Genomic DNA, 12,694 nt, shown 5'->3' on the forward strand with positions numbered 1-12,694 from the left:
AAAGCCATTTCCTCTTTTTCTTTTCTTTTTAAATACTTTATTAAACTTGATGAAATTTTAAATTTAAAATAATAAATTATTTTTAAAATAAGTAATAATAAAAATGAGCCCTGGGTATAATCGCTGCTACTGGGATGTCATCGCTTCTAGTTCTCTCAGTAGACAGGGCTGGGAAATATATGCATATATAGCAACCCATGCATACAAACCAGTATTTCTGAATCTATACATTTGTATCTATATTAAGACAAACATGAGTTTATACAGATGTCCTTGACTCAAATCCAGTACTACATGGATCATTCTAGCATTCCCTCTTTGCTTATCTGTGACTTCTTCCTTCAACAGGGAGAAACCCAGCTCCCACCATCCACCTCTCAGCCCCATTATACATGCATAGCAGTTTCAATTATTGTTAACTCATACCAGTTTGAGAAACAACTTTAGATTACAGTGTTTATGTACAATTCCCTTTGTCTTTAGCCTTACGGTTTCTAGTCAAAACAACTTTTACCCATTTTTCCATTGCTACTTAGGGTAGCTTCATTTCCTTCCCTCCACTCCCCCAAGTGCATCTCCTTCTTTTGAAATTATTTTCTGCCCATTTGACTTGGAGAAATACTGAATGTTGGTCTGTCAATGAGCCTTTGAGACACGAGTTTCTCTCAGGTGAGTATAAGACTACGAGAGCGTTTCACCAGACATGGTAGACAGATGAGTCTTCTAGATGGTGTTCATAAAATGGTAAAATCACTTTTTTCACATATATTTGTAATTATACAAATCATCCTGGCTTATCCTGGCAAACGTGGAAATTGATATACTATAGCAAAGTATAAAGAATGAGATGGAAAGATTTGCTAAACTCTCCCAGAAGAGCTTTGTGGTTCATATTTCGAATAATGCATGTATCATATTATATAAACACTGTCATAGCCTGCAATAAAATCAATTTTTAACATCCACAATATGAATTTGGAAAAAAAATGTCAGTCAACTCTGGTCTGGAAAACATATGGTTTTCTCTGAGAGAGTAAGGAATATAAAAAGATGAAATATGCTTGAAGACGCAGAGATGGAAGTGAAAATTATCTCCTCTCCCATTTCTGCCTCACATCGGGGTGGCTGTGCATTGAGATTTTCCCGTCTGCTTTAACCTTTTCTCCCAGAACTGAGGGTCCTTCTATCCCTCCTTTCTCCAGGCACTTTGGCTTTGCACACTGTAGGAAACTCAGGAAACAACTGTCATGTAGCCAAAGAGTAGACTTAAGCCTGCCTCGAAAATCGACTATTTTGACGTAATTTCAGAGAGCTATTTCCTATTTGTCAATAAACACTTTACAGGATTAATCATGTATCACGTTATGGCTGGCACCACGTTTCAAACGTGATGGTGCTCTTCCCGCCCCCAAAAGCCGTTGATGGCGCTCATTACCCAGCCCTTTACGAGCTGGAGCCCCGCCCAAGGGCAGCGTGGTGGCTCCTCTGCCCACTTCCTTGGCCACAGAATGTTTGCACTTTGGTGTCTATAAGAGTGAGCTCCTTTTACTCACCAAAAGAACAACCACAAGAGGGCCTTTTGCCAGAGGCAGAAAACCTTTCTCCTCCCTTGCTTCAAATCTATCACTTTACACAGAGGTGTTTTAATGGAGAATAGCTAGCTAATAAAGCTTTTTGCTTTGGATTTTTTTTCCTCCCAAGGAAACAGAATTTGGGGCATATACAGCCATTTTATCTGGTGGACTGACTGTACTAAAGGCTTTCTCTCCCCAAGCCCAGTTTCCTCATGGGGATGACACCCTCACAACGTTGTCAGGGCTGAGGAAACAATCTCGGGTACAGTGCAGTGCTGGGCTCAGTGCAGAGTACTTAGCGCATCTCTCATCTGGGTTGTATGTGTCTGGCTTCATGTCAGTGGGAGAGCTAAGGGGAAACTAAAGAAACAGGTTTAGCAGGGCACTCAGGCATTGGTGACACCAGCAGGGCCACCCAATTTATTTTAGTTGAGTAGGTTGTTTCTACACAAGGCAGCATGCCCAGATGAGTGCAGGGGCTGCTCCCCTGTTCCCTGGCATGAGGCTGTGTATGAATTTCCTGAGGCCACTGTAACAAACTACTACCAACTAGGCAGCTTAAAACGACAGACATTTATTCTCTCCCAGTTCTGGAAACTAGAAGTCTCAAATCAAGATGTGGGCTGGATTCTGGAGGCTGAGAGGGAGAATCTGTTCCATGGCTCTCTCCTAGCTTCTGGTAGTTGCCAGAGTCTTTGGCATTTCTTGGTTTGTGGCCTCATAATGTCAGTCTCTGCCTCCATCTTCACATGGCCTTCTTCTTTCTGCGTGAGCTTCTTTCTCCTTATAAGGACACTGGTCATATTAGATTTAGGGCCCACCTAATTCAGTATGACTTCATCTTAACTAACTACATCTCCAAAGACCCTATTTCCAAAGAAGGTCTCATTCTGAGGTTCCTGTTAAACATAAATTTCAGGGACAGGGACATTATTCGACCCAGTATAGGCTGCATCAACCTGCAGAAGGCACCTTTTTAAATTTTGCCATTGGCTCCATCTGCTTGCCAAGTTGTATCCTCTGCTTTTTTTCTATTTTGTACGAAGGTGCCATATGGGCCAGCAGGGGCCCTGAATATCATCTATAATATCATCTTGCCAAGTTGTATCCTCTGCTTTTATTCTATTTTGTACGAAGGTGCTATATGGGCCAGCAGGGGCCCTGAATATCATCTATAATATCATCTTGCCAAGTTGTATCCTCTGCTTTTATTCTATTTTGTACGAAGGTGCCATATGGGCCAGCAGGGGCCCTGAATATCATTTATAAAAGCAGTCAGCTATGCAGGATCCATTAATTTGCAAGCTTCCTGAACCAGAGACCCTGTCTGAGACCTCTCTGCAAACTGCCATAGCTTATATGGCAGATTGAGTTTTCAAAAATGTTTGTTCCAAGGACAGTAAATAAACCTGAAAAAAAAAAAAAGTCTGATTCCTGCTATTACGGCTGACTTAAAAAAAAAAAAGACATGAGTAGTTATGGAATGTTAACCCCATAAAAACTGTTCCAAAAGAAAAGGGTTTTGTGGTCAAATAAGACCAGAGAATTGTGCATCTGCTATTCTCTTCCAGATTAGCAATGCACATTGGCTTTGTAAAGATTCTGACAAGCCCTGCAGTAGAGAAACCTATTAAACTTTGTTTAATCCAGTGTATCTCAAGTTAATTTGACCATAGAGTCCCCTCCAACCCTTTTTTGTAAATGAATATAACCTATTACAATCCATGTAACTAGTGTATAAGCAATACACTCTGAGATCTACTGGAGAGTAGTCCAGAATATAAATGTTAGAATCAGGCTCAAATTCAAAACTTAGATTCATTGACTTCAGACAAGGAAATCAAACTTCTCTGAGCCTGAGTTTCCTCGTCTGCAAGGTAGCATTGTGATGCTACTTGCTTTGTAGGATTAATTGAAATAACAGAAAAAGTGCTTAGACAGGGCCTGGAATATAGAACTGAATATACTTAAGCATTTATTATTATATTACTTTTTTCTTTCTATGATCATATATCCCTATGACTTCTTATATAAATCTTAGAGGTCATCTGGGGGAAACAACACTCTTGAATCTAGCAAAGAAGATGAAATTTGCAGAACTGTTGTCGTTTTATAAAAGTCTACACTGGTAAGAAAGTTGTTTTTTGTTTTTTTTTTTGTTTTTTTCTCAGCTTCTCAGAACTCTGGAGATTGACATCCACCAAATCCAGTCCTTCTGAACCTGGAGAACTCTCTTTTGTCTGTCAATCAGTTGTGATTTCTTAGGCTAGTCATAAACCAGTTATGTTCACCTGAAAGAAAATTAAGCCCAAAAGTGTCAATTAAGTTGTATGTTTCAAGAGGCATTTTCTAGTTACTGGCTTATGTCTGGGAGTATGAGGTTAGAGCAGCAAAGACACAGTGTGAATAGGTCAGAGGTAAGTGACTTTAAAATTTCTGGGTTCTAGAAGCACCAACCTGTCCTTTTCGGATGCAGGTATCACAATAAACGTCACAGAGTCCACTGACGACTTGGCTAAGGCAGAGTACAGCTTCCATCACGCCGATCCCCAGGAGGGTGGAAAACAAGACCACATTCCAGAGGACAATATGCTCAGGCTCTTGGCAGATGGCCCAGGTGGGCTGGTTGAATAAGTAATTGCCCCTGCCAGGACAGAGGAGAAAATGAGGCTGGCTTTGAGAAACAATAAAAGGAGGGCGGTGCTACTTACTACCATGTGAGGAGCACCAGTCTAATACAGGAAGTTACGAAGCCTTAGGATCTTCATTGCTGTCATCTTCATAAAGACAGCAGTTTTTTGTCCATCGGCAAGAGAGTTGAATGCACTCTCTCTCTGACAGCACATCTCAGCAAGGCGTTGTGGATGCAGACATAGTCACACAAGAGGGCATATAAAGAATCAGGAAACCCTGGGCTACAGATTTTAACTGCTATAAGGATCTCAGAGGCAGTAGGACTGGTTAAGAACTCGGGTTTCAAAGTCCCACAGACCCCGGTCCTAACTCCAGCTCCCTCACCAAGAAGTTCTACATACAGTTTCTTAAATGCTTCTGTACATCGGATTTCATGTGTGTAAAATGGGATTAAAAATAGCATCAATACTGTATAGTGGTTGGGAGGATTAGATAAGATATTAGCATGATGCCCTTCATGCAGTTGGTAATATGTTTTAGTTATATCATAATTATTATCATGGAAAGGGGAAGTCTAGAGGTCCAGAGTAGCTGGAGAAGGCTTACGGGGAAAGCTGGAGTCACCTTGCCTTAAAGGAGGCAGTAGCAGAGAGGAGAGCAGTGAACTGTAAAAAGAAATAGCACATAAGCAAAAACTGTAAGGGAATTTTGGAATTAAAAAGTATACTAGTTGGACAAAAAGAAAATGAAATAGGTTTCGGGACATATTTCATAGAGCTGTATATTATTTGCTATCTCTGTCTCTATTTCTACTTTCATCCATATTCAGATTCATATCTACTGAGTTCCTAATGAAATTGCAAGTTCCTTAAATGTAAAGATTTCTTGGTCTTATCAGCATCTTTACATTTTACAAAAAACCCTTTGGCTAATCTATGGCAAAAGGATTGAAAGGCAAAATGGAACTGGAATACTGTTGCTTCCTAAATCCGGCCAGGAGCTTACCAGATGTAATCCAAACTGGCCCCATGCACAGAGGTCAGGGAGAGACCAAAGGAAAAGGCAGACCACTCCAGATTGGTAGGTGGCAGGTTTAATAAGCAAGAGAACTTATTTAAGAGGCTTGTATTGAGGCCGCAAGATGAGTAGTTTTCTGCACCTGCCTGCCAGAATCTTAAAAAGTTTTTATAGAGAGTCCCTAACTGGATTCAGTCACGTACGCTGTTCAGATAGTCTTAGTACCACATTTCTATTTCAAAGCTTATCCTTGGAGCAGCTTCTGGGAGTGGGGAAGACAAGTGGACACATGTTCCAAGGACAGGGGAGAGGGTGGGGAGCCTCCAATTGCCTGGGTCTGGCTAGCAGATCGACTGGCAGTCACAGCTTCTTGATGACTTCCTCCAATAGATACTTGTTGGAGGGCTGTTGTAGCAGTGGAGGCAGAGGGTTTTGGAGATTTAGAATGGGGTGAAGACAGACTAGGTGAAGAGCAGTGTATATTCAGGATATATTGTCAAGGTAGAATTGACAAGATTTAGTGGTTGATTGAACATGGGAAGTGAGAAGAGAGAAGAACCAAGATGACTCACAGGTTTTAGGTGCCATCTGATGGGATGGGGATGACTGACAGGAGATTTGTGTGAGGACATCAGCGTTTTGGACATATTAATATTGAAATGCTGTGAGATGTTCAAGAGGAAATTTCAAGGAAGTAATTAGATATTGGGGCCAACTTTCAGAAGAAAACTAGAGACAAACATTTTGGCATCATTTTCATAGACAGACGGGTGGTACTAAAAGCCATGGGGATGGATGAGATCTTCCAGGGAGAGAACATGAAATAAGAAGAGAAGCAGGGTCTTCTTCAATCAATTGATGTTGGGTTTCTGTCTGTGTTCCTTTAGGAAAATAAACATGTATCATAAGGCCCAGGTTTTTCAGGATATTTGTGCAACCCCAAATTTGGTAATTAAGTCTTCCCAGTTTGACTGTGAGCAACTTGCAAATAGGCAAGTTGTCTTATTCTTCCTGTGTACATCCCTCTCTTATCACATAGCACCTAGTCAGTACTAAGCAACTCAGCACATACTCACTTGAGTTTAATAACTGGGCTAATGAAGTCAAGGTATTATATTGAATACCTTGAGTGGACTGTTAAATTCATAAGCACTTTTTGCCTTGGCCAATCACCTCCTAGAGATTGTTAATTTGGGAGCAGGTATGGAAAGAGGAACAAGACTAGATATAGATGAAAGTACCTGGCCCCATTATTGGGATGGTCAATACTGAGAGCACACACTCTTCGTGGTCATTAGCTGTATCATCATTAGCTATTAGACACTGACCAAGACTATGAATGTTACTCACTCTAGGCTGTCGTTCCTGAAAGGGTAGGTGTAGTTTCCACTGCCTGTGTCACAGAAGGGGCCACTGAGCAAACCCAGTGAAGAAATGACCACACAGTACACAGCCCCCACAGTGCCCTGGATGGCCAGAAGCACAGGGAACAGCAGCTGCAATGGAACAGAGTCAGAAATTCAGTACAGCAATGGCGAGGAAGGTGGTGGAAAGTCAGCTTTTTAATGATGCGACCCTTGAGTTCTCCTCGAGAGGGTTGGAATCTTCTTTTTTTTGTAGATGCCAGACCAGGTTGGTGTCCTTGTTTTGCTGACAGAATGTACAAAAAATGGATGCTAGGGCTGAGAAACCCTCTATCCATTCATCTACCTCAGCTGTAATTCTAAAGAATGAAATCATCCACTACAAAACTGTGAGTGGGAAATGTGACTTATTCACCATGAACCCCCAGTGCCCACACACTGCCTGGCACATAAAGTAAGTGTGCTGCCGGTCCCTCGTCTACACTCGTGGTAGACATCAGGAATTGATCTCAGTGCTCTTCCCCTCCAACCCTGGATAAGGCCTCACAGTGCTCCTCAAAACAGAGTGACTGATCAATTGATGCTGGCACTTTAAATGAAACCTATCTGCTTTTCTGGCAGTGGGTCTTCCATAAATGTGTGTTGTATGGTTGGGTGAGTAAATGAATAATCATTTTTTTTAAAGCCTGAGTCAGTGACCAACATAGGCTTTGTACTATGTACAAACTCCATAAATATGTGTTGATTGGGTGGGTGAGTGTGTGACAGCAACCAAAGTGTCAAGGAAAGGTGACTTTCTGGCATATCAGCACATTAATGAATTGGGGTAAAGCTACGGGATTTGTTTGCTTCAAAGCCTAAGCTTTTATTCCTGACACAGCCACGTCTGGAGTGAGGGAAAGGGGTGGCTGGAGGTGAATGGAATGATTCAGGGAGCTCTTTGGAGATGGCCTTCAGATGATGTGGGGCTAAGATCTCAGTGGAGAATCTGACTGGAAGCTACAAGGGTCGGGACAGGGAACTTTTGGAGCAGAAAAAGGAAATGAGATGGCGTATCAACTAGAAATGTAAGAGCAGTGGACAACTTGCTGTAATCAGGGACAAGATATAAATACTTAATGAATGAACTTACAGCATGTCAGCCTTTTGTTCTTCACACAGCATTGTAAGAGAATGCCTGTGAAAGTGTTTTTGAGAGTACAATGTTTAATGTCCCTTCTTGCTAGAATCCCGGTTCTATGATGCGTTTGCCCCATTGGCTACCAGGGAAATAGGAAAGACAAAGGATGGGAGGGTCCTAGACCTTCCCATAGACAGACAGGCAGATAGAAACACAAACCACTGAACCCCAACAGGCTGGTCTGCCAGAGCTTGTAGACTTTGTTTACACTGCAAATAGCTCTCCTCACATCCTCTCCAGTTTTGTTTTTCCTGGGATCTCATGCAGCAGCCCCCATTTCAGTTGGCTAGAGCCTTGCATAATATCTCTATGCTTCAAAAGGAGCATTGGTCAAGAGTGTATCCTTCAAAAGAACCAAAGCGCATGGCCTAGGAAATAAGCCCTTTGTGGGTAGGTGTGGGTGGGAGTTTAAACATTCTGTAGAGCCCACAGTACTTACCCCACATTTGTGAGCATAGCAACCCTCTCTACCTCCTCTCAACAGCATTAGTGCTGGCACCATAACCTGTTTCAAGAAAAAAAAAATGCTCTTGTAATGAAGGAAATGTTACCTTTTTGGAATAGGTTTTGATTGTGTCTCTAGCTATTTAAAAATGCCTAATGATTTTTCATTGCCTGTAGGATACAACACAGGCTCTGGACTTTGTACTTGAGCTCCTCATGGCCTGGTCTTGCCTGCCTCCAGAGCCTCGCCTCTCCTCCATCATGCAGACCTGCTGACACACCAGTTTATGGGCTAGCTGCCAGGGTAGACCCAGGACTTTCCTGCCTCTGGGCCTTGGAATATGCCTTTCACCCTTTGCCATCAGATAATCTCGTCTTCACTCTCAAATGGTCAGTTTAGATGTTTTCTCCTGAACAAACGCCACACTCCCCTTTCCAACCCCAAAGACATACTCACTTCCTAGTCTCAAGATCTGTGAATGTTACCTTATATGATTAAAGATGGGATTAAGTTAGGATCTTAATAAAAGGAGTTTATCCTGGGTAGGCCCTGAATACAATCATACAGAAGGAGTTTTCAGAGACAGACACACAGAGGAAAAGGCAGAGGCAGAGACTGTGAAGACAGAGGCAGATCGGAGTGATGCAGCCACAAGTCATGGAATGCCAACAGCCTCCAGAAGCTGAAAAAGGTGAGGAATGGATCCCCCTTAGGGCCTAGAACATGGGGCTCCTCCAACTCATTTACTCAGAGCTCTGGCCTTCAGAACTGCGAGAGAATACATTTTTGATGTTTAAGCCACCAAGTTTGTGGTAATTTACTATAACAGCATGGGAAACTACATCTCCTCTTTGTAGTTTTCAGTGACCCCCACCAGGCAAAATGAATGGTTCCTGAGCACACTGCATCTCTTACTCCCCTGGGCTGTGAGCTATGGGAGTCAGCAGCTCTTACCCCAGGGCCCAATACAGAATCAGACCCAATGACATAGTGGTAAAATTTATGATGACATTTCCCTACGTTTCTTCTGGTAGTATGGGGTAGGAGAAAGCGTACTGGCATTGTAAGATCATGGGCCAGGAACAAGAAATAAATACATAATGGAGGAACTTAACTTTATGAAAAGATCACCTCATCCTGAGAAAGGGTTGATATATGTTTGCTGATGCAAGCATCTGAGAGATCCTCAGTCCTCACCAAGGTTAGACTAAGATATGTCCTGAGAGAAGTATGGTTGGTAAGTGGTTGATGCTAAAGATGACTGCTACCTATTCAGATGCATTCTTTCACCTGATAGTCTGAGGGGCGTGTATGTGTGGGGGCGAGGGATGAGGGTGCAAACTCATGTGCCTTTAGAAGCTGGGCAGGTAATTTTAAGTAAGAAAAAATATCCTAGTATAACCAATGGGGATAGGAGGGGATTGTGGAGAACTAAAGGATGTATACCCGCCCAAGGGTATTCAAGTCACTGTAAAGCAAAACATATAGGCACTGCACCAAACAAACTTGAACCAGCTCTCAGCTGGTTTGCAAATTTTGTGAAGGCTTGATGAAGGCTGGGGTAGTTACATGATATCTAGTAAAAGGAGAACCACAGTTTTAGGATTTGACAGTGTGTGCTTACAGTGCTAGGGGAGAGAGTGCTGAGTTTGCCTGATTATCAGCTCTCTCTCTTTCATGGAAGTGGGTATATCTGACCATCACAACTCCATAGCACTAAGTACAAGAATAGTTCAGCCTCACTTTGCTCTGATTTCCTTATGGCTGACACTGAATGAGCAGTAGCCATGGGCCAGACTTGGGATCGGGTGCTCTCTATGTGATTTCCTGCAATGCTTTCTATAACCGCAGGAGATGGCTATTATGCATATCCCAATTTTACAGAGAGAGCAACTAAGACTCAGGGAGATGCAGCGCTGTGACTAAGATCTCACAGCTCAAATACACCCCCTTCTTTCCAACCCCATGGCCACTGCCTTAGTTTGCCATAGAGCTGGGCACAAGTGAAGTCATACAGTGAACACTAAAGACTGACTGAACAAAGAAAGAAGAAAAAGAGGGAAGAAAAAAGGAAAAGAAAAGGAAAGAAAAAAGAGAAAGAGGGACTGGCTCATTGTTTTTTACTTTATGCAGCATTATGGACTGGTTTGGACCTGTTTACATTATCCTCATTTCAAAGTGAACATACAAATGTAACCATCTTTCTAGGAGATCTTGGGAGCTATAGTTGGACAAGCTGGCTGGTGATAAGGGTTGCTATGAAGACAGAGTGTTAGGTCCCCGACCGAGCCAGGCTCCACTCTCCAGACCAGAAAATGTCTTCCCTCTGGGTCATTCTCTTTCAATAAACATTCTGAGATTCTGTTAGTAGGAAACCCTCATCTCAACCTGCTTGACTCTTCTCCATAGTCACTGTATTTGCTCATTTGTATCTTGAGAGAAATTGGGTGCTGATGTTCCATATATTCTACAGATGAGGAGAGTGAGTTTAGGAATATGCTTGGCGGTGGAACTGAGACATGCACACCTGTCCATCAGAAATAAGCAGCAAAGGTAAGAGGCAGGAGACAGGTGCTAGGCTGGATTTGCAGAGGAGGTGGAGGAGCTGGTAATCTGAGCCCAGAAAGAGGACAGATTGCATTTTACTGGCAGCCAGGTTTGTGCCGGGTGCTCTGTATACATATCTCATTTAATGCCTCCACCTGCTCGTGAGATAGTGTGATTCTCCTTTTACTAAAGCTCAGGGTAGTCGCACGACAGGTCGGGGCAGACTCATGATTTTAGCAGGGTCTGTCAGACTCATAGGTCTGTGCTGCCCCTTAGGAAGGGCTCTGAGCTGAGACCCAGACAATCTTGGCCCAGGTATTGCTGATTGAGATATTCTCTTGTGCAGGATGGCCCAGCTTCTGACATGGATGGAAGGGGCGGTTCTTCAGTGCATGCAACTTGAGACAACACTGTGTCTACTACTATGTAGAAAGAAGAAGCAGGAAGGGAGGTGGTCACTTTTTTCTGAGGTTCTTTATGCCCCATGCATTCATCCATCCATTGAATGCCTACTCAGTGCCTGGCATTGGGGTCTCACATAATCGAATGATCTTTCCATTAAGGACCATTGGATACCTGGGAGAGGAGGAACCAAATGGAAACAAAGGTGGAAAGGAAGGGAAACAATGTCTACCTCAGGATAGGGGCCAACAAACTACAACAAACGAAACCCAGCAAGTTGCCTGTTTTATAAATAAAGTTTTACTGGAACATAGCTATGCCCATTTGTTTACATATCATCTATGGCTCCTTTTGCCCTATGACAACACAGTTGAGTAGTTGAAACAAGTGACCACTTGTCCTGCAAAGCTGGAAATGTTTACCATCTAGCCTGTTACAGAAAAAATTTGCCAACCCCGTGATTTTTTTTTTACACCTACAGCAGCCTGTATTCTTAGGTGGTTTCCCATCCAAGTACTAACCAAGCCTGACTCTGCTTGGCTTCTGAGATCAGACGAGATTGCGCCGTTCAGGGTGGCATGACCATAAATGCCAACCCCATGATTTTGCCTAGAGAAGGCTTGATGGGAGTGACACAATTTATTTTTTAAGTCAGTCACCTTAAAATGTGATGAATATGACAAATACTCGGTTATTGTGCTCTTTATAAAGTATATTTTTTATACAATTAACAGCCACATATTAAGTTCTAGTCTCAGTCAGCACCTTGTTAAGTAGGCACTCAGAGGGCAAAGGTGAATGAGACTTCGGCTCTGTTTCTGAGGAGCTCTCAGCCTAATGTGGGAGGTGGGGACATGAAAAGATACTTGCAGCAAGATGTGCCGAGCACAATGTGGAGAGTGTTTATGTATCATGTGTTGTGGGATACAGAGCAGCTGACCATGCTCTGGGGACCCAAGGAAAGTGGCCCCAAGATGAGATGATTGCTCCGTGACTTCCAGGGTATTTAGGGGCACCCTTCACCTGGAGGAGGTAAGCTAGCTAAACCTCATTCTTACCAAGAGTCCAGCTCCAAGAAAGCCGTGGAAAAACCAGACCAAGTCTGTAATCTTGGCAGGCTCCAGCACCTGTCCATTGGGAAAGTACAGCAAAAGGTTGGAGATGATGGCAGCAGTGGCCAAGGTCAACAGCAGCATGCCCGTGTACCTGGAGCCTGTGTCAGAGCACATGGTGAATTCTCCCTGGAAGAGAGAGAAAATAACCAGGAAATTGCCTACTCCAGCCACTGCAGAATCAGGAGAAAGAAAACCTGCCGCAGAGCCCCAAGAGCGAGGTGCCAAGCTCAGCTTCGCCATCGATAGGCGGTATGAACTAGGGAGCCACCTTACTTCTCTGAGCCTGTTTCTTCTATCAAACAGAGAACATAGCAACCACCTAGATGGTGGTATGTGGAAAAAAGAAGTAAAATAAATGTGAAAGCAACTGGCTCACAGTAGATGTTCCACAGGCTTTCTTTAAAAGACTGGGAAGA

General features: G+C 43.0%; 1 protein-coding gene across 1 annotated transcript; it reads right to left on the reverse strand.

Annotated features, from left to right (window-relative positions):
- Positions 1-1,346: 1,346 nt before the first annotated feature.
- Positions 1,347-12,392, reverse strand: LOC102891200 (transmembrane 4 L6 family member 1). Its single transcript, XM_015585962.1, has 5 exons — positions 12,222-12,392; positions 8,209-8,274; positions 6,576-6,721; positions 4,032-4,218; positions 1,347-1,526 (listed from the first exon to the last, which is right to left on the reverse strand). Exons 1-5 carry the CDS (start codon positions 12,390-12,392, stop codon positions 1,347-1,349), a joined length of 750 nt encoding a protein of 249 aa, XP_015441448.1.
- Between the last annotated feature and the right edge of the window lie 302 nt (positions 12,393-12,694).

The sequence above is a fragment of the Pteropus alecto genome, unplaced genomic scaffold (assembly GCF_000325575.1).
Source record: "Pteropus alecto unplaced genomic scaffold, ASM32557v1 scaffold12, whole genome shotgun sequence".
Classification (NCBI taxonomy): Eukaryota; Metazoa; Chordata; class Mammalia; order Chiroptera; family Pteropodidae; genus Pteropus; species Pteropus alecto.